This window comes from Drosophila subpulchrella, unplaced genomic scaffold (genome assembly GCF_014743375.2).
Source record: "Drosophila subpulchrella strain 33 F10 #4 breed RU33 unplaced genomic scaffold, RU_Dsub_v1.1 Primary Assembly Seq12, whole genome shotgun sequence".
Taxonomy (NCBI): domain Eukaryota; kingdom Metazoa; phylum Arthropoda; class Insecta; order Diptera; family Drosophilidae; genus Drosophila; species Drosophila subpulchrella.
Genome location: NW_023665462.1, coordinates 113,333 through 133,941, shown reverse-complemented (window position 1 = coordinate 133,941; position 20,609 = coordinate 113,333). Strand labels below are relative to the sequence as shown.

The 20,609-nt window shown below is 37.4% G+C and overlaps 2 protein-coding genes across 2 annotated transcripts; both read left to right on the top strand.

Moving 5' to 3' along the window:
• The first annotated feature begins 13,962 nt into the window (after positions 1 to 13,962).
• On the top strand, positions 13,963 to 15,064 carry LOC119558625 (melanization protease 1-like). The gene is made up of 4 exons (XM_037872031.1): positions 13,963 to 14,190; positions 14,253 to 14,295; positions 14,359 to 14,534; positions 14,592 to 15,064. Exons 1-4 carry the CDS (start codon positions 13,968 to 13,970, stop codon positions 15,008 to 15,010), a joined length of 861 nt encoding a protein of 286 aa, XP_037727959.1. The 5' UTR covers positions 13,963 to 13,967; the 3' UTR covers positions 15,011 to 15,064.
• Positions 15,065 to 15,305: 241 nt separating this feature from the next.
• Positions 15,306 to 16,510, top strand: LOC119558626 (melanization protease 1-like). Its single transcript, XM_037872032.1, has 4 exons — positions 15,306 to 15,649; positions 15,716 to 15,758; positions 15,841 to 16,019; positions 16,071 to 16,510. Exons 1-4 carry the CDS (start codon positions 15,436 to 15,438, stop codon positions 16,460 to 16,462), a joined length of 828 nt encoding a protein of 275 aa, XP_037727960.1. The 5' UTR covers positions 15,306 to 15,435; the 3' UTR covers positions 16,463 to 16,510.
• The last annotated feature ends 4,099 nt before the right edge of the window (positions 16,511 to 20,609 follow it).

Here is a 20,609-nt window from a genome sequence, read left to right as displayed (position 1 = left end):
TAAAGAGAGCAACTGCTGTTAATGTAACAGAGAGAGAGAGAGAGATCTTGCAATAACAGTGAAAATTGCAATGTTAAAATGTGCAATTGCAAAAGAGAAAAATGAGAGTGATATCTACTTTTTATGCTTTTTTTCTAAGCTAAAATTGGAAAGTGGAAAATGTAATCAAAAGTTTATATTAATTATAATTGGAGACTTTACAGCAAACATAAATATGTATATTTTAATCTTTGATGGCGATTTAAAGAGCTTAAAACTAGAGAAATGGAGAAAGAAAGAGTACTACTTTCATTCTGCAAAGAGAGAGAGAGAAAGAGAGTGTTGCACTACTGTTACTTTACAGTCCATCTTGCAATCTAGAGTTGTGCAAATTATAGAAAGAGAGCCAAAGAGCGCGGCGAATTTCTTTGTTTCTGTGTGTTTGTTGTGCTTTCTCAGCATCTGCCGTTGTTAACTGTAAACGGGTTTTGAGGAAAAGTAGACCGCCTACTTTCAGTGTAATTGTCGGTCTGACCCACATAATCGTCGAGCTCTTTGCACCCACAGCGAATGGCTCTTGCCGTCTCGCTCCCTCCCAATGCCAATCCATAGGTGACTGCAGTTCAGTGAACCCGCTCACTATCTGATCACAAAACTCGGTGGTTGGGGATCTCAAAAAGTCGGTGGTTCAGTGGGGATATAACATTACCGCAAGTGGCTCACCTCATCTGTCTGACCGAGTTTCGAGCCCATACCAAGTTTCGTTGTTCTACGATTTCGGACATTAAAGTTATATGGCTTTAATCCAATGATAAGTTAACTGCACAACGAAACTGCATCTGGGATCGACCGGAACCGCCTTGAACTCATCCCCCCACCACCAGAACCAGATATTAAGAATATATATAAAACTGCCAAAAAGGAATATGAAAAGCTATTATAAAATTGGAATTAAAAAAAATTAATTTGGCTAGTCTAAAAATAAAACTGGACAGCAAGTCCACTTTTATATACCCTTACTTTACCACATAAGACAGAGTCTTTGAATAATTATCTCTAAATTGGATTTCACGAAAACAAACTTGGCTAAAAGTAGTATCAAAACCAGTTCAGTGAATTCCATAAAAAGATTTTTATTTATATCTTGTATGGCTCATTTGAATTAATAGGCATTAAAAGATGTGATCTCTGTCCTCTGGTTAATTGTCGTTTAAAGGTTTTGCTAATCAATAATATTTACTTCAGTAAAATCAATCAATAAACTAACAAGGAAAACCAAAATGCATATTTATCTCTATCATCTTTTTGCTAAAGATTTAGATCTAACCGTTTGTAATTTCTGAGACTAAACCGGTTTTCATACATGACTTGATCTACCTCAATATAAATTGATTTGACGGTAGACAAATCACTTAGTAACTACTGATTTCAATTGGCCAATTAATAATCCCAGGCAAAGGGCACTAGAACCTTTGGCCTGTGGAATGACTGTGCATCAGTCATCCGAATAATTGTTTGCCTAGTCTACTTATGCATTAATTACTAATCTGCCGCACAGCAAGTCACGTGTAGCCCTCACTTTCCACCTTGTTAAATCTATATCCCATTCCGTATTCCATTTTGCAGTGCCCCTTTGGCGGCTTTAACCTTCCCACCTTGTTGGAAAACTGAATTAAGTCGCTGCACTGGCAGAAATTTCACGTACAATTTAGAGATGGATTTTTTTTTAAAGTACTTGTTTTAAGATTTAGGATAGTAGATTAAAAGTATTTTAAATCTGAAAGGTTGACCACTTTTTAAAAGTATGGTTTTATTTAAGATTTAATTTTAGGGTTCACCAAATATATTTATTTATATATCTACTTAATATTTATAAAAATTGAATCAGTGATTTTCAATATAATGTTTTGTATTACAATACCCCATTATATTAAACCATTGATCCTAAGGTATAGGTAATCAAATCAGTGATTTTCAATAAAACATATTGTATTATAATACTCCATCATATTATACTATTATTATATTGTTATTTGTGTTATTATTATTATTATTATTATTATTTGTGTTATAATACTTCCTTTTTTTTAAACTATTAATCCTAAGGTATAGGTATTATATTTTTCTTTCTGTGTAGAAACTACAACTTTTGATGCATTGAACCTGCGGATGAATCACGTTGAACCGGCTACGCCCTTAGGAACACCTCACCTCGTCCTCCCTCTACAGTTTGCCCTGGCTAAATATAAACATTTAAGGTGGGGCGACTGAAGGCAGCAGATGCGAGATTTTAGCAGATACGGCTATTTGCATTTGCCTTTTTTCACTCGCCAATCAATATTTGTTTGGCAATTTTACAAATTGCAAACAAACATATAAAGCCGGGCCGAAATGCAAGCCAAAACAGCTATTGACCCTCAACTTGAACTAGAAAACCAAATAACCGGGCGGGCCGCATGGCGTTAAATTGAATTGTATGTATGTTCGGCCGGCTGTTTGCCTCCCCCCCCCCCAACATTATTTTGTAGTACCATTGTGTTGTTGTTGTTCGCTGACAATGCATAAAATTTGAATAGCCAAACAACGATCTTTAGGAACAACAAACAATGGCAACAATGGTGCCGTTCAACGATTTTTGCACCTATTTTTTAAGGCTGGTCACACTTATGTGTTCGAAATTGAAGATGGAGATGAAAATGGGTGTGAACTGTAAAGGTCAGTGGCGTGGGAATTTTTTTGACAAAAAGGGGGTAAAGGTAAATTTAAATAAAAAAAATGATTGCTTGGTTTATTAGGAAGGGTAACCAAACCAAACCAATTTCCATTTGAAATGCATAAGTACATGTTAAGAGTTCAACTCCAAACGCTGTAAGATTTTGCTTGCAATTTTTTTTAAATATTTATAGGAGAAGAGATTTGACAAAAAGGGAATATTTAATACATTTTTAAAATAAATAGATTGCTTTGCGTATTAGGAAGGGTAACCAAACCAAGCCAATTTCAATTTTCAATGCATAAGAACATGTGAAGAGTTCAACTCCAAATTTTTTTTTCTATATTTTTTTAAATATTTATTACATCTATCTATAATACCCCGATATTACATTAATATTAGGTCACTATTTAATGTAGGCAGGCATTTAAGTGTAGAAATGTGTAATTAAGTCTTAAAATCCAATCCGTAATTTTTTAGATTTTCTTTGAAAAGGTAAAAATGTGTGAACTTATATGTTTAAAGTTCTTACTTTATTTTTCTGAATAAACATTTAAGTTCTTACAATATTTTCTTATTAAAAATAGTTTTTAAGAATTTCTTATTAGAGTACATTTTTTTTAAGATTGCGATATCCCCCTTTTGCCAGCCCCTGGCTGACATTGCTCAGGGTCACGGAGTAACTGTACAATGCGAAGCTAATCAGCATAGCGAAAGAGTAAGTGAAAGGAAGAGAGAATAAGCGAGGGGGCCTTGACTTTTCTTGGGGTTGCCGACACACACACACATGCCCATAAAAAAACACTACCCAGTTTGTAAGCTTGATTGCCGGATTTTGCTTTAATTTCATTACGTTTTGTATTTTTTGTTGTTTGCTCGAATCGCGTCTATGGCTTTTTTGGCGTCGATTTTTGACTTCGTTTTTGAACGTGACCTTTTTGGCGTAAAAAATCTATAGATATTTTTAGCGCTTCGACTGGTTCTTCTTCTTCTCTTGCCTTTTCCGTACACCCACAGCTCCCAAAGACGAACACGTGCAGATAAACGTACTCAGAGATACACACATAAGTATAACAATAACTACATATTTTCGCTTTCCAGCTTTGATTATTTGTTTAGCGGCTTTGGCGTTTGTTGTTCGATTGTATATATTGTATATTGGTGTTGTTTATGTGCGTTCGCACATGTATTATTTGCTATGCTAACGTTTTCTTCTTGACGGCTTTGATTTAATTACCGGGCCAAGTTTGTTATTGTTTCGAGTGGCGTTGGTTAGCTAACCCGTAATTGAGATAATACCCCAAGTGCTATGGGAGAAATGAACAAGGTTCAATGGCAGACTTAAACTACAATTAAAGCGGGCTTAACGAGGGGGGTGGTAACACCCATGCCATCGTTAATCATGCGGCTAATTAATGCCAAAAGCATCGCTTTCATTGGCATCGAAATCGCATAAAGGAGTACAGTATCGCACACACTCGATGCCAATAAAATCAATTTAATTGATTCGCTTTATTTCAATTGTCTGCGAAAAGTGGGTATTGTTTGTTTATTTAATTTACTCCTTAGAACGAAATTAATTTGCATTTAACCAAGTAATGAAAAGTAATTGATTTAACAAATTAGCGTTTTACTATTTAAAAGTGAAGCAGTATTTTGGGACACGTGCTTAAATTAAGTTTATTTCTTCTTATAGTAAATGTTAAAAATAATTTAATAAAATTAATTTCATTCAATGGACTTAAATTACTTGCCAGATTTAATTGAATTTAATTTAATTAATTAAAAATACCATATTGAAGTGTTAATTGAGTGACACATATGCTAATGCGTTTATTAATTTAAGTGCTGCTTGCTAATCTGATTAAATGTGCACGCGTTGTTTATATACAACATTTTTACGAGTCCTATATTGTTTTTACAAAAAAATAAGCTCAGGATTTAATTTTGACCATACAAAATAAATATATATTGCAATTTATTTTAATGTATGCTGTTGGCAGAAAGGAGGATTAACTTAAAAAATTCCCTTCTTTTAGTTAATGAATATTTTTGCTTAAACATGTATGTATACAAATTTTATAGCGGAAACTCGACAAACCCATTAAACTTATTGCTTAAAAATTTCAAAATTAGTTCTGCAGTGAAGGCAATGATAATGCTTATAATTAATCTTTTAGTTCGTTTTAAGTATTTGTTTCTTTTAACCGTTTACTGAGACCGATGGTCATTTGTCTGACTTAAAGACTAAGTAAGACAATGGCTCACCCAGTCTTTGTATTCTCATGGGTAATGGAACTTTATCTATTCTACTTAGGGAACAAGATATAGGGGTACCCGAAGCTGCACTCCCTACAGGTGGTCGGTTGTCAAAGTCTACGTGACACGGAACACGGCCAAGAATGATAAACTTATCTCGATTCATTCAGAACCAACTTAACGCTCCATATGAATGCAGCTGGGCATGCGCAGTGACGCAGATCGACTGACGTGTGGCTATATATAGCGTATATATATAGCTTTTAATATCGATCAGTTGGCCAAAAATACTAAAGCATTTCCGCTGAATATAAAAGATTGCCAATGTGACGCTTCGCGCTTTAAATACATTGTAACCGAATCGATCGATGAGATCCCCGCATAAATTAGACATTTAGAGGGGCTTACTTTCGTTTCATCTTCGGTTTAAGCTTACGTAACTTGACACGCACATAATTAATTAGAGCCTCAGACATTTTTTTCACTGCCCAGTCTGGGCAACCAAATAAAAGCAAAAGTTCTTAACTGCCAAACAAATGCAAATGAGTCGCGGAGCTACGACTGACTCATTTCCCAGTATGTAAATAAATCTGAATCTTCAGCCACATTTGCGAATATTTAGATAAGCAGACGGAGATACAGAAAGCACAGCATTCAGAACTCGGTTCCCAGTTCGTGCGATCTGGCGATCTTGCGATCTGCCAGAAGCTTAGAACCTGAAAAGAAAATCTCGCACATGGCTGATTAATCAGATTGCTGAACCCAGAACCCAGAATAAAAACCTGAATCAGAGGTCCGGCAACTATGTGAATCGCAAAAGATTTCGCTTCACGGTGATCGCAATCAGGAAAATAAATATGTTCGGTGTCTTGTATCGTTGAAACTATATATCAAACAGTTTGAGAAGTAAGTATCCCCATGGATTTGGTTACGGAAAGTAGAAGATGGGGATACTCTTTTGCAATATACTATAATTTTTACTAGCAAGTGTTTCTTGCTAAACATGCTAATAGGATATGGTATAGCAGATAAACTTTTGTCAAGCTACTAAATAAATTATAGCTTTATAAATTGAGTTAATTTTATAAATTCATTATAATGTAAAGTGAATAATTTCAATCAGGTATGAAAGTAAATATAAAAAGGAATTTTATCCCAAATTAAACATTTCTCATTGTTGAGCAACAATATTATATGTTTAGATATTATATACTGAAAATGGTTATAATTTTATTCAATAACTAACAAACAAAAATCCCCTGTAGAACGATGTTTTCATAGCAACCTAAGTTTTATTTACTTTCAGAACTTGAAACTCAACTTGCTTGCATATTGCATATAGGAATTTATTAAGTTTTGCAACTATGAGATTCGCATAAAAAAAAATTCACACGTTTTGCGGGAGTTTGCCATTTGTGAAACTTTCATAGTCAAGTAGTGAGTTTCGCATACAGAAAAGGTTGAGTAAATAGCAAGACGAGCCAAAGGGAAAAAGTTTCGTGTAATTTAAGTAATATTTAATAGACCGCAAACTATAAAATGTAATAGAAGTTGGGGCTAGAACTTGGTGTGAAAACTTTGGCATTACCTTATCCAGTTGACTGCGCCTCTCAATCATTTTGGCCACTTAATTGAAACACTCCCAAATTGAGGAATTCCAGCCACTTTTCACTTGCGAGCACTCACACTTGAATGATTATTTGCTTGACTAATTTCCGCCTAATCGCGAAACTTCTTTTTTTTCGATACTTTTTTTTGGCGAACTCTGTTGCGGAATCGCCGTGGAGTATTTCGTGGGTATTTCGGGTAATCAAGTAGGTTGTAGAACGCCAACCGCTCGGAGGCAACCGTCTTGTGTTGTATGAAATTCGCAACTGAACTGAGCTGAGCACTTAAGAGTCTCTTACCCGCCACTCAAGCCGCACACCTCGTGCCCCGTACCGCAGACCCCATACCTCTCGGATCTCAGATTTTAGATCTCAGGCCCCGAGCTACAATATACAAGCCTGACTTCAGCGCTCTGGTCAGCTCAAGCCGGCAACGAAGCGTCTCACGTTTTGTTTTCTTTCTGATTTTGGTTTTTTATTTGTATTTTTTCCGTTTTTGGTTTTCTGATATTTTTTTTTGGATCTCGGTGAGTCGAGCGGGTTGAGCTGCCAGCGGGTTGCCAGGCGAGTTTCTCAGCTTTGTTGGCGCCTAACGTGTTTGCTTTCTGGGCTTTTATGAGCAGTAGGGTGGCGGGATGGCTGTGGGCTCTGAGAAAGGGGTTTTAAGGGGGTTTGGGGGGCTTTAGGGGATCACTGGGTGGTTAAGTAGCCGAGCACGTAGCTCAGCTGTTCTTCGTGCGCGCTGCGCGTGCGCAGTTCAATCCCTTTCGCAAGCCATTCGCCCGGTGTATATACACAGGGAAAAACTGGTGCGAATTCATTAAGAACTTAATAATACTCTTTCCAAATAATTTGAGAGACTTCCACATGCTAAGACATTTTAGGAAATCACTGAATAATTGATAAGTATATTATGTTATCAAGTTCTAAGATTTTTAATTCGACTTCGTTAAAATATCTTCGCAAGAATATATTTGTCTTTAATTTAAGAGCCATTTTTTATCTAAAATTTAAGTAAACTTTGAAAATTTCCACATATTGACAAATTTAAGATAACATTAAAAAATGAATAAATTCAATCAGCTTTCAAATACTATAAGTTCCAATTGGATTTTGCTATAATAACATCTGATGAATCTTTGGATATATCATTATTTTAGGACTCAGGAATATTTTTGTAAGTCTTTCGTTTTTGTTTTTATGAATCATTTTTACTTAATATTCTTTAGAAATTTTAGCTACCCTTATTTTACAAAAAAAAACTTCTTTGATTTTCAAGTAAGTAAGTATTATTATAAAATTCTTCAGGACTTAAGAGGTATATTTTTTATAATTTATAGATATATTCCTAGCACAAAAAAAATATTTACCAAAATCTCAAGCAGATGCAAAATTTACTGTCAATTTTCACGTAAAGTGCTATGTACGCATTGTAAAAAAAGCTGTCTGGAAAACCCCTACTTAGATCAATAAACTATTCAAAAGTTAATTCTCAAGAGGCTCGACGGGTCAGCTAACTCCACCGATATCCACCGATCAGTTAGTGCATTCCGCTTGTTTTGTTTCAATACCTTTTTGTTTGCCTTTCTCGAGTGGTGTGAAAAAGCAAAATTGTTAGGCCCGACTGACTGAGTGACTGACTGATTAGTTGCCGTTTACTTGGGGCTGCCCCTGCCCCCCCCAAATAACTTATTTAATATTATGATGGTGGGCTGGTCTCTTTGCCGGGGCATTGACGTTTGTTTGAGTTTGCCAGCCGGTTGTGAACTTTCTTTTCCGCATATGCGGCAATCAATTCGCCATGCACCGCAAAGCGTAGACTGCAATTGTGGTTGGAGCAAACTTTCATCCGATCGCGTCAACGGGGCGGATGAGTCAACTGCATCACTCATACGCCGCATGGTCTATCCCGAGTATTTGTACTTTACCTTACCTTGTTTGCAATTGGTTCACACTTGATTTGACTGCCGGTTAACTTAATCGATATTTGACCTGTTCGCTGGTCTATAAACTCCACTGAACTGACAATCGCACCACCTGTACTATTGTTATTTATGCCAAAATAGGGAAATCACTGGCGAAATGTATTGGTATTTATTGAACCAGAGTTTTAATTGCTCGCCACCAAAAAAAACTCAGTGTTAATCAGAGTGTGACGAATCAAAATCATCTGGCCAAAAAACCAATCGCTAATGATTCTGGGCGAAATTCCTCCTCGGTTGCCTCGAAATCAAATTCGATTTTAATTCGCACCCAAACCTTCTGCATACGGAATTTCGGGGTAGGGACAATAATTGGTCCTGGACTCCTACGTGATTCTATTGCGGAAGCAGGTCCGCCTGTGGTACCCGGAAATGTTTGAATAAACGACGGATTCCCAGGAACTGAATGGCGCACCCAGATGGATTTGGATGGGGGGTGGGGAAATTCTGGCACACACGTGAATCCATTTGGCATCTCAATTATGGTCAGTTGTGCGTGGGTTAGCCAATTCGCTCTTCATCCATCCTCTTTTTCTGGCCACAATCAGCAGGGTTATCTTAAATGAATGCACTCCAGCTCAAGCTCCAAGTTCATCCTCATCTTTATCCCCAATAATGTGGTCCGAAAAAATAAAAAGAATAATATAGCTGGGTATCTCGACTTTATTTTACTCTTTCAAAACCAAATATTATATTAAGTTTAAGTTTTATGAAATAATGTTGGTGAACAAATTACTTTCTCTATGTTTCATGGAAAATTTTAAAATTAATCATTTAAACACTATAACACTAAAATTTAAATATTGCCTTACAAAATATTTATTAAAATGTTACAATTACTATGTGACAATATTTATTATTATTTTAAAATAAATATATTTCGTTTGGTTTAAAGCTAAAAAAATTAAAGAATTATTTTAAATTTAACAGGAAACATTGAAAAACATTTTTGAAAGCGTTAAGTTTTCAAAAAAATTTTTGTATTTGTACTTCAAAAATGTGTAGTTATTAAACATTAACATATCTTACGATACCTTGGGAATCACTTAATTTGATGAATATATGCTTGTTTTTTGAATAAAACAGATATTAAAGTCTGCTAGTGAATATATTTAAAAAGTGACCAATTATTTGTTTTGTGTTCGTTGGCACCTTTGCATGATTAATGATCTCAAATATTCCAAAAACTTCTAAAAATTAAAAATGATTTCCTATTTATCTTTAAAGGTAAATTGAAAACCATGTTTATAATTAAATCCAAATTTATTGACAGAATCTGTGTTGCATTTATGTTAATGATGACGAAGTATCCCACTCAGTAAGTATACCCCAGAATGCTGGTTCTACCAGATAAGGCAAAGCGGAAATTGTGCCAAGTCTCATGTTGATTTCGCACTCTGCCGAAAAGCAGCTGCTTTTTGGCTTCTTGGCTGGTTTTCGCCTCGTTTTTGCGGTTGCAATTATGCCAATCTCGTGGATGCCGCCAAGTGCACACCCGAAGATTGTTTCGAGTTTATTTTACAGCACGCAGCTTTTAATCACAGCCAGCAATGACCTTAAACATCAAGAGAGTCTGGGTCTTGGGTTACGTGAAGTTGGGCCTGGGTTTGTTTTGGATTACGGCATTGGTGGGGCATTTACTCGGATGGGTTTGCTAGACACAAACAAAAGCACTCACTCAAAATGACACAATACGCCTAGGCCTCAATAGAATCGATTAACTAATTCCTGCTATTCAATTACTTTTACTAAGCCACACCCAATTAATCCACCCATCAATATGAATAATTTCTGATTGATTGCAATATGAATAACTGAAGTGCAAAATATAAGTAAATAAGTATTCGGAAGTGTCTTTTGAGTTGACAATTTATTTTATCTCTATCTTCCGTTTTTATAAATCAAATAATATATTCCTTACAAATGGGGTGTGTCATTTACTGTAGGAATGTTTTTTTTTCTGTTGTAGTCTCTTTTATCTTTATATCTGTGCAATTATATTATCTGCCTTGGCTGTGGTGGCATTTGATGATCGCAAAATTAGTTTTAAATTACCCCTTGTCAGCCGACATTCGTGTAATTTTATGTCATTTTAACAAATGCTTATCTGTTCGGACGTGAGCAAGTCACTAAACCAAAACATGTCAAGGTCGCCATGGATGTATATCTTTAATTTTGGAGTATGTAGGTGATTTATTTTAGAAAATCATGAAAAAAAAAACACTTCGAGGAAGTAAGGAGAGTCCACAATTGCCAAATTGCAGTTGCCATTTTAGATTGCCTCAATTTGTACCAAAATACTTTCGTAAAAGAAAAGGAATAAATTCAAAGCCGATTATGTTGGATCATTTGTATGCATTTTGAATTGCAGACTAAGGTTCAAAGTTCTTGTGGACCAGAAATGTACATTTTACAAATTGCTTACATATAAAATCTACCTTTTACAACTACAAAACTTAAACACACATGCAAAAGAATCAAAATGTTTGTTTGCTAGCCACGTAAAGTGAATACTTGCACATTTTGTAAGTTTGTTGACCTCTGTGGCCATGTGGTAAACTGGAATTTCTGTACATTTTTGGTCAGAGTAAATATATCAGAACCCTTTGTGGCACTTCCCAGTTGCCTCAATGTTCTTTCCCATTTACTGGTAGCCAAATAAACTGAGGAATAGCTAAGGTACTACGCACAATTTGCAAAAAGAGCTAGAAAGTGGGCAGTGAAACGTCTCATTAAACAGAAAATAGCATTAAAACCCATTTAAAAATACATTTAATCACTCGTTATCAGTGAAGCAAGGCCATAAAAAAACAACACGCGACTGTTTGTTTGTTTGTTTGTTTTTCGAAGGAGGGTAAGCAACCGGATCAGGCCCATTAAGGGAGTGGGTGTAGTACACACGTCATCAGCATAATTGTTGCCGTTGCCATCGCCATCCCCCCAAACACTCGTCATCGTGCTCATTATTGTCATTGCCACTCGGCGGCATTTAAAATTTCAATTGTCCCGCCTGCCCCGCCAACTTCGCCAATTGACGGCACGTGTCGCGGCCACGCCCCCAACAACCCCTCGCCCACTGAGCCTGCCGCAACAAGGTGCACTGAGAGAAAAAATACTTTAAATTTAATACTTAATTATATATACAAAATGATTAATAAATTATCCTTAAAAAATTGAATCAAGTTAAATTTTCCCGGTTAGAAATCATTTCTAAACAATTACGTTTGGAATTTTAACTACCCTGATAAACGAATATATTTATTAAATAAGCAAATCGCTTAAATTTATAATTTATATCGTATCCCAAAACAACAACAATAGAACTTTTATTTTTAAAGGTTCTACTGTTGTTTTCTTGGGATGCAAAAAATTTAATCAAGTTAAGTTATCCGGGTTAGAAATCATTTCTAAACAATTACGTTTGGAATTTAAGTTACCCCGTTGAACAAATATATTTAATATGCTTTTATTAAGTAAACCAATCTATTAAATTTAATATTTATAGTGTATCCCAAAAAAGCAACAATAGAACTTTTTTATAAAGTTTCTTTAAATTTAAATGAGGAATGCCTCAAATGATTTGTACGAACTCTACATATATAATAAAGTGGTATCCCATAGATGGTATCACATAAAAGCTTTGACTTAAATAACCATGCTTTTCTTTCTCTGTACTCGCGATGCCTTGGTTACACACGTTCTTTCTGTTTACTCGCGTTTCCATTCACATTTTCCGCATATGAGGGTCGGAATGCCTCTTGGCCACGTTTATTGCCGCCGCATCATTTGCATTTAAACGGTGGAGTGTTACCCGTGTTACCTGTGATTAAACGCAACTGCAGGACTGCTCGTAACCAGCTCATTCGGCCTGGGATTTATGGCGATCGTTTAACTCGCAGTTGTAGGTCCATGTTGATTCCCACTTCTGGGTGCTCGACAGTTGGTTCGATTTTAATTTATGGCGTCGAGTGTTTTTCAATTGCTTTAGTAGAAAGCTTAGTTAGTTAGTGTAGCTACAAGCAACTCAGCTAAAATATATTTTGTGATTACCGGCGACTTTCAACACTCAGAAAAGTATATGCCCTGAATTTTAAAAATTTGACATCGAAGGCAATTTTCTTAATTAAAACAAGGAAGAACGCTATAGTCGAGTACCTCGACTATCAGATACCCGTTACTCAGCTTAAGCGACCAAAGGGAAATGGAGATATGCAAGCAGCAAAGCGAGATTTAAATGCGCCACCTACCGGCGGAAGACAGATTTAAGCGTTGTGTGCGTTAGGGTAGGCGTGACAAATTCATTGTTCAATAGAATAAGTTAGCCGCGCACTTTGCTCTCTCTGAGCGCCGGCAGTGCTTTTCTCTTTGCCGCTAAGTTCGGCCGGCAACTATTTACATACACACACATACACGCGTAAAAACATTTCGCACTGTCTGGCTCTGACGTCATAGCTTTTTTTCTTGGGAGGTTTGTGGGCGTTAGAGTGGGCGTAGAAAAATTTTTTTTGGGTCAATCGATAGGTATGGACAAGACTAATACATTTCAGTTAAAATTTTCTATCTAACATCAAAACTGTAGGAGCCACAGTTTTGGGCGGTTTGTGGGCGTTAGAGTGGGCGTGGCACTCTACTGAAACAAACTTGCGCTGCGTAAGAAGCTCAGGAATCTGCTCGCCAAATCTCAATAGCCTAGCTCTCATAGTTTCCGAGATCTCAGCGTTCATCCGGACAGACGGACAGACGGACAGACGGACATGGCTAGATCGACTCGGCTAGTGATCCTGATCAAGAATATATATACTTTATGGGGTCGGAAACGCTTCCTTCTGCCTGTTACATACTTTCCGACGAATCTAGTATACCCTTTTACTCTACGAGTAACGGGTATAAAAATTACCCCACTTACTTAACAAAAACTACTAATTGAAACAATTTTTTATTAATATTAAGAAAATACTGCAATTTACTCCATGTTTCTAAATTCAGATCGATTACTTTTTTGAGGCAATATACGGTTATCAGTTATTTCGAAAAATGTACCGCCTAACGATGCAAAATCAGATTGCAAGATCAGCAAAAGCAAGAATTACAGGCGGATCTTTATTGTAAGACAACCAAATTAAATATTAAATAAGTGCAAAAATGTAACAGCATTAAAATGTGTAATAAAACTTCAATATATTTAAACACATGTACTTCAAAATGTACATTCTTGTCAAAGGGTAAGGTTGGGATCGATGGTATAAATCTTTGTAATAATTTTTCTGAATGCAATGGAAATTTTAATACGTATATAGTATTCCCGAAATGATGATGCGCTGCAAAATGAAATTCTGGGAATCCATTGAGAGGCTGCTTATCTTCAATGTTGAAATGCAATAAAAGCTCAGACCCTGAGCATTTCACTCAGTTAATCCGCCCATTAGTATGAAGATCGTCGCAGCTATTATAGCGCTGCTGCCTTGGGTTAATCTTGGAAATGGACAATCAGCTGTATCATTCCTAGAACCGAATTGCGGCATTTCGATCTCAGGATCGCGTCGCTGGAGAACCAGGGTAATCGGCGGTGAGACAGCAGACATGTTTGGAAACCCATGGATGGTCTTGATAGAAAACAGCATTTCGTGTGGTGGCACGCTTATCACAAATCGTAAATATTTTTAAATGAAACATAGCTATTTCAGGAATTTATAAACATTAAACAATTTATAGGTTTTGTGCTTACTGCAGCACATTGCATAAGGAACAGACCCACGTGAGTATAATAAATACAAAAATACCTTTGTCGATGTTATCTTACCATAACCTCTGGTTACAGTATGGTATACCTAGGGGAGTTTGATAGGTCGAGCGCCCCCGATTGTTCTAGAAGAGGTTGCCTTCCGAGAGCCATTGGAATTCCCGTGGATGCTCAAATAGCTCACCCTAGGTATGTTCATCACTCCCGGGATGATATAGCTCTGTTTCGACTGGCCAGGCCGGTGCAGTATACGGGTAAAAGGGGTATATTTTCCCCAAAGGATCTCCCTAATTACTTCCTGTACTTTGTAGACTACATAAGGCCAATCTGCCTGGTGACTAACAACAATCCCCTGCCGCAAATCAGGACATTAACTGCCACTGGCTGGGGTGAAACGGAATTCGGAACCGAAAGCAATGTCTTAAAGACCACCACCTTGACGCAAGTGGTTCGAAGGTATTGCTCCGCTTTATACGGTCGTGTGGATATGTCGCATATTTGTGCCGGGGACTTATCTACGCATGTTTGCCGTGGGGACTCCGGAGGACCAGTCTCCAGTATTTTCAGGGTAAACGGCAAAAGCCGCGTTATTCAGCTCGGAATTGTCAGCTATGGAGATCTGGAGTGCAGACAGTGGTCGGTCTTTACGAATGTAATGCACCATATGAACTGGATCGTAGACACCGTACGACGAAGGCAAAGAACAAGTCACAGTAACAGTCTTTCTTAGCAATTGAACGACTAAATAAATAATGGTATATTGAATTTAATAGATTTATAAAGTTTTTGTTGATACCAGCGAGCAATGTTTATATCCCAGTATACTTAGCTTTAAGTGAGATTAAACTGTTACTGTTCACAATATTGAACTATTTTACTCTGCTTGAACGATTGGAAGATATTCCCCAACTCCTCTAAAAACTGATAAAGATCCCATTTGTTGCAATTACTAAACGTATAAGACCAAAAGCGTGCCACTTCATAATTTTCCAAATTCCACTTGAAGTAAATAAATGTTTTTTAGTATTCCTGAAATGCACTTGCTCTGTAAAATGAAATACTGAGAAATCCGTTAAGATGCTGCTTATCATTAATATGGCATTGCAATAGAAGCTCGAACCCTAGGCAAGCAAGTCAGTTATTTGGGACACAAGCATGAAGATCGTCGTCGCTTTAGTAACCCTGCTCTCTAGGATTTATCTCGGAAATGGTCAAAGAGCTGTAACATTCCTGGAACCGACTTGTGGCGTTTCGCTTTCTACAATTCACTTTAAAGTAATGGGCGGTCAAACGGCAAACATGTTCGCAAACCCATGGATGGCCTTGATACTCAGCGACATCATTTGTGGCGGTTCGCTTATCACAGACCGTAAAAATTTTAATTTGTAGCAAAATTCTTTCAAAAATATTTTAATGCACAATTGTCTATTGGCAGGTTTTGTGCTTACTGCTGGACATTGCATAAGTCACCAACCCGCGTAAGTATTACTAAAAAAAAATCTATTCAGAGGATAACTTTATCGGAGTTATATGATCATATTATCTGTGTGCGTGTTACAGTGTGGTACACCTGGGGGACTTCAATAGGTCGACAACCGCCCAATATTGTTCGAGAACAGCTTGCATGCCAAGGGCCATTAAAATCCCCGTCGTCGCTCAAATAAGTCACCCAAGATTTGTTAATCCAGCCTATAATGATATAGCCCTGTTTCGCCTGGCCTGGAGGGTGCAGTTTACGGGTAAAAAATTATATTTTCGGGTCGGATCTACATACTAACGCTCTACCAAAGACTTCATCAGGCCGATCTGCCTGCTGACCAACTATGATCCCTTGCCACAAATGAGATTCTTCACTGTTTCCGGTTGGGGTGAAACTGAACACGGAACTGGGAGCGACGTTTTGAAGACCACAAACCTGGAGCAAGTGGATCGCTCGAAATGCCTTATATACGGTAGAAGGATAGATTTGTCGCATATTTGTGCCGGAGACCGCGCTTCTGGTGTTTGCCGTGGGGACTCCGGCGGTCCAGTCCACGGTACTTTTATGATAAACGGTAGGACCCGGGTTGTTCAGGTTGGATTAGTCAGTTACGGAGATCACGATTGCAGAAGCTGGTCGGTCCTTACTAATGTAATGTATCACATGAACTGGATCGCTTATACTGTAGGAAAAGTCCAGTGACCGAATTGATATGATTTTGAAATAAACATAATGTTTTATAAAGATATATTTAATTCTTGGAAAAAGCTTTTTTAAGAAATGAGTAAAATAATAATTTATTTTAATAAGTAAAAGAGTTAAAATTAATTTTTGCCAGCCTACTTATCACTCTTTAAGTGCAGCCTAGATTTTTTGCCAGTGAAGCTTCTACATAGCATATATGAATATAAGTTATGGATTTATTTAAATTGTTGGTCTTAAAAGTTTATCATTTTATTTCAAATATTCAAATAAAAATGTTGTATTGCCTTATGACCTTTTTTTTACCCCAATTTAACATTTCATAGCATAAAAAGTACAACTTTATTATGTTTTATTTCCATGTTTTTCACAATTTATAGCATAAATCTATGCAAATTTAATATTTTTCAACTACCCAGTAATAAACGGAATCAGGTATGCACAAGTGGATAAACTCGGATTAAAGAGTTTGAGCTTGCTGTCCCTTTCTAACCGTTCAGCCCATCGCTTTCTCTTTCTATCACTGTCAACCCGTCTCTGTCGCACCCAGAAAACAGCGTCTGTCACTTGTTGTCGCTGTCAATTAAACGTAATCCCTTCGGCAGAGTTAAAATCTGCTCGTCCTTGTGAATTTGCCAGCTTGTGTCACAAGTCAAACTAATTTTCGACCTTTCGTCTTTCGCCTACAGCCGCCCCTGTAGAAGTTTTCCGGGTGGGCGTGGCGTCGGGGCACAAATAACGCTCATTAGCCGTAATGAGTTATAGTTGGACTGCAATCCACATTGGACGCCAAACACTCTTTAGCGGCAATTATGCTGGGGGGGGGGGGGGGGTTTGCTTTTTATAGCCCTGGTAGTCATAAAGTTTTGAGCTATAAATACTTTGGCCAGAGGCCTTTAAATGGAGAAATGGATGGGGGAGATTCCAATTTTGAAAGAGTTGGGGAGATCGAGCTTAGAGGACCACAAATTGTTTGACATTTGGCACTGGTCCACCCCAAAAGAATCCTTTCCCCGAAACCGAGTAACCTTCTTTAACTCCTGCTGACGAACCATCTGTCTCCCTCACGCCCCCTGCTGCCGTCTCTTTCTCTCTCTCCCCCTTGAGTCCTGTAGAACTATGGTTGCTGTTGTGTTATTGTCACTTGCCAGCGGCAGTCCTGTGTTATTCTATCCAAGTTTTCCGTCACACAACAAGGACGAACTTTTTGTTGTTAATTCGTGCAAGTTTCGGGCAAGTATTTACGTGCTTCGCCATAGGAGAAAGAGAGGGGTATAGGGCAGCAGAAGGAGATGGCTAGAGTCACTCGCAGGCCGGCTGCTGTGAAAGTTTTGTATGTTAATGGCATAGTTTAGCCAAAATGTTTTTACTGACGCCTGCCGCTCACGCTCCATTCCCAAAAATATATATCCACATCCTCAAATTTTGCAAAATCCTCTGGCCTCTGCCTCTGCACATTTTTCCTGGCTCACATTCCCCGACCAAAATTAACTTTCACTCACCACATCACCCCCTCATCGCTCACTTAATGTGCCATTGCCCACGTTAAGTGACTTTCTTATGCTGGTTGTAAAATTTTCCTCTTTATATGGTACCATATGGATCCTGTTTTTGCCACCATCCTTGTTTTCGGTGCACTAGGAGAATAGGTTACCGACTTACTTACGGAACTATCTGTTATATTTATCCTAACGTTCTTTAATATTACATATTAACCGTGCATTTTTTAAATATCATAAGTGTTTTAGAAAGATCTAAAATAAAATTAAAGCTATTCCAGATTTAATGTCAATCGGTATTCTCTGAACTTTACGTATTTTATGGCTATTTAGTAATTATAACCTTTCTTTAAGGATTTTTATTTGATTATAATGTGTAATAGGTACTATATAAATAATATAGTTTATAGATAATAAAGTTTAATTTAATTAATTTAGAATTTTTTCACTGGAAATTTATAAATTTTTTCCAAGTGTCAGATAAAACTTGCGCCAACATAGCTGTGGTTAAATATGCCAGGACTAAGAAAGCTTGTAATTTACTCGAGTACACCGAGCTGCAGATGTCCTTTTGGCCCCTCCTCCGGTCGCATGTGGCTGTTGGCCAAGTTAAGCCATTGACAAAACTTTCGCCAAGATAGTTTTCGCCATTTTTCTTTTGATTTACTTTGGTAAATTTGAAACTTCTTGGCCTGCTTCCTTGAATGTGGAAACTATTAATTTCGAATCAGGGCCGCTGGCAGCTTGGATTTAGTTTTAGTTGGTTTATTGCTAATTAAATATAAAGTCGTCGAACCAATGGGTAATGTGAGGCTCTAATTTATTTGCCCGCACCTGTTGGGTTCTGTGGTTCTCAGCCGTTCGAGTGGCCCACGTACGTAACCACTTGATGCTCGAGGACGGAGCAATCCTCAGTCCTCATCAGCATCCAGGGGCATCCCCATCCGTTGACTACTTGTGGCTGTCACAGCAACGGAGGTAAAAGCAACAGCCACTTGCTGTTGCAACCGTATTAACATTCTGCTTAGCAACAAATTACATTCAGCCGGGGGAAGTGGCCAATGAGCCACTTCAGCTGAGTGTTGTGCACTGCGAGAAATTAGCTGGATATTGCATTGGGAAATAAAAGAAGAACCCACTTGTCAAATCAGCAAAGTGCCTCTTAAGTAGTGTTACAAAGGATTATTACTAAGTAATCAGTTTATTTGGTTTTACTTATTTTTTCTTCAGCAAAATGTTTTCATAAAAGACGTATAAATAAGAACATTTAATTTAAGCTGCTTCTTTAAGCGGTTAATTGTTTTATTTACTTATTTTACTTCGAAAAAATATTTTGCTTAGAATATTTTATCAATAATGAATTATTGTTTTTATTTCAATTAGACATTTTGTATAGTGGAAAATAAATCAATTCAAAAGAGACCTGGTGGTGATTTAATGTTTTTATATTTTCTTTAAATTCTTTATCAAGAATAATATATGAAAAATTAATGTTGCCTTATCTTAATAGATTTTTCTTAGTGGAAGAAGACAAATCATGATCAAATGTAAATATGCTTCAATTAACCATTAATATAAAAGTAAATTGCAAGTAAAATGTAATGGTAAATCAAGGAATATGTCCAATATTATATCAGTTACTTACATTTAAAGATCAAAATCATTGATAGAAACCATTTAAGCCTAAAGTTCGTAAAGGAACTATATGGATGACTACCATTTTCGCAGTGCAACCGTCTGGCCAACTACTTAAATCATCTCCCCAGTGCAGTGGAGTTTTCAAGTAACCGCTTTCCTGACTTGCAGACTCCAGTTGGTTGGGTTTTCGGTTTTCAGGAGGGGCCAAACGATAAGCACGGAAAATGATGATGGCGATGACGAGGTCCTGACGAAGTGAGCCAAGTGACCAAATACAATTTCCTGCTGGCGGCAAACAGCTGAGTCTGCTTAATGTACAAAGATCCAGTGCGGGAAACTTAAACAACACGGCTTTAGCAGTTTGAGTTGTTGTTTGTTTTGATTAAAAATTAAGCATGTCCTGGTGGGGATGGGACTAAAACGGGGGACTGGACCAGGGATCTCCAGTACGTGCTCGGCTTGGGGAATTAGGCGGCAAACAGAAGTAAATGCGTTCTGTAATAAATTCAAATCAACTTCGGATGCCGGGCAACATGGTCATCAAATCGATTGGAACACAAAGTCGCACCCACACACACGAGCTCATCGGGATGGAGGAGTCCCAGGATGCTCTTTAGTTTTTGCCAGCCATAAATTTTCAGCTGCTGGGTCCCTTTTTGGCTTCCATTTTACAATGTTCACTTTGCAGATCCAACACGGACTTTGTGCCGACTTAAGCGCATTACGGACTCCGGCTATTCCGGAACTTGGACTCGGATTGGGATCCGGATTGTAAAGGGAGGGCAAAGTCTTTTAATGTCTTATCGCTTGTGCAAATAAATAAGCGGGCAATGGCATTCGGCTCAAGCCTTGTTATCCCGGTTGAGCAATTGATTTGTTCTTTAACTGTCTTATGCAAATTTCGCTGAGTGATTCAATTAGCCCATGTCCAGACCAAAACACGTGGCGTATACTTAACAAACTAGTGCAAGTCGAGGAAAATAGAATACAAGCGAAGACATAAAATCAAT

Coding starts and splice junctions, on each gene's coding strand:
- LOC119558626 (XM_037872032.1), top strand. CDS start 15,436: ATGAAGATCGTCGTCGCTTTAGTAACCCTGCTCTCTAGGATTTATCTC. Junction 15,650..15,715: donor CGGTTCGCTTATCACAGACC/GTAAAAATTTTA, acceptor GTCTATTGGCAG/GTTTTGTGCTTACTGCTGGA. Junction 16,020..16,070: donor CTGGAGGGTGCAGTTTACGG/GTAAAAAATTAT, acceptor GCTCTACCAAAG/ACTTCATCAGGCCGATCTGC.
- LOC119558625 (XM_037872031.1), top strand. CDS start 13,968: ATGAAGATCGTCGCAGCTATTATAGCGCTGCTGCCTTGGGTTAATCTT. Junction 14,296..14,358: donor TGCATAAGGAACAGACCCAC/GTGAGTATAATA, acceptor CTCTGGTTACAG/TATGGTATACCTAGGGGAGT. Junction 14,535..14,591: donor CAGGCCGGTGCAGTATACGG/GTAAAAGGGGTA, acceptor TGTACTTTGTAG/ACTACATAAGGCCAATCTGC.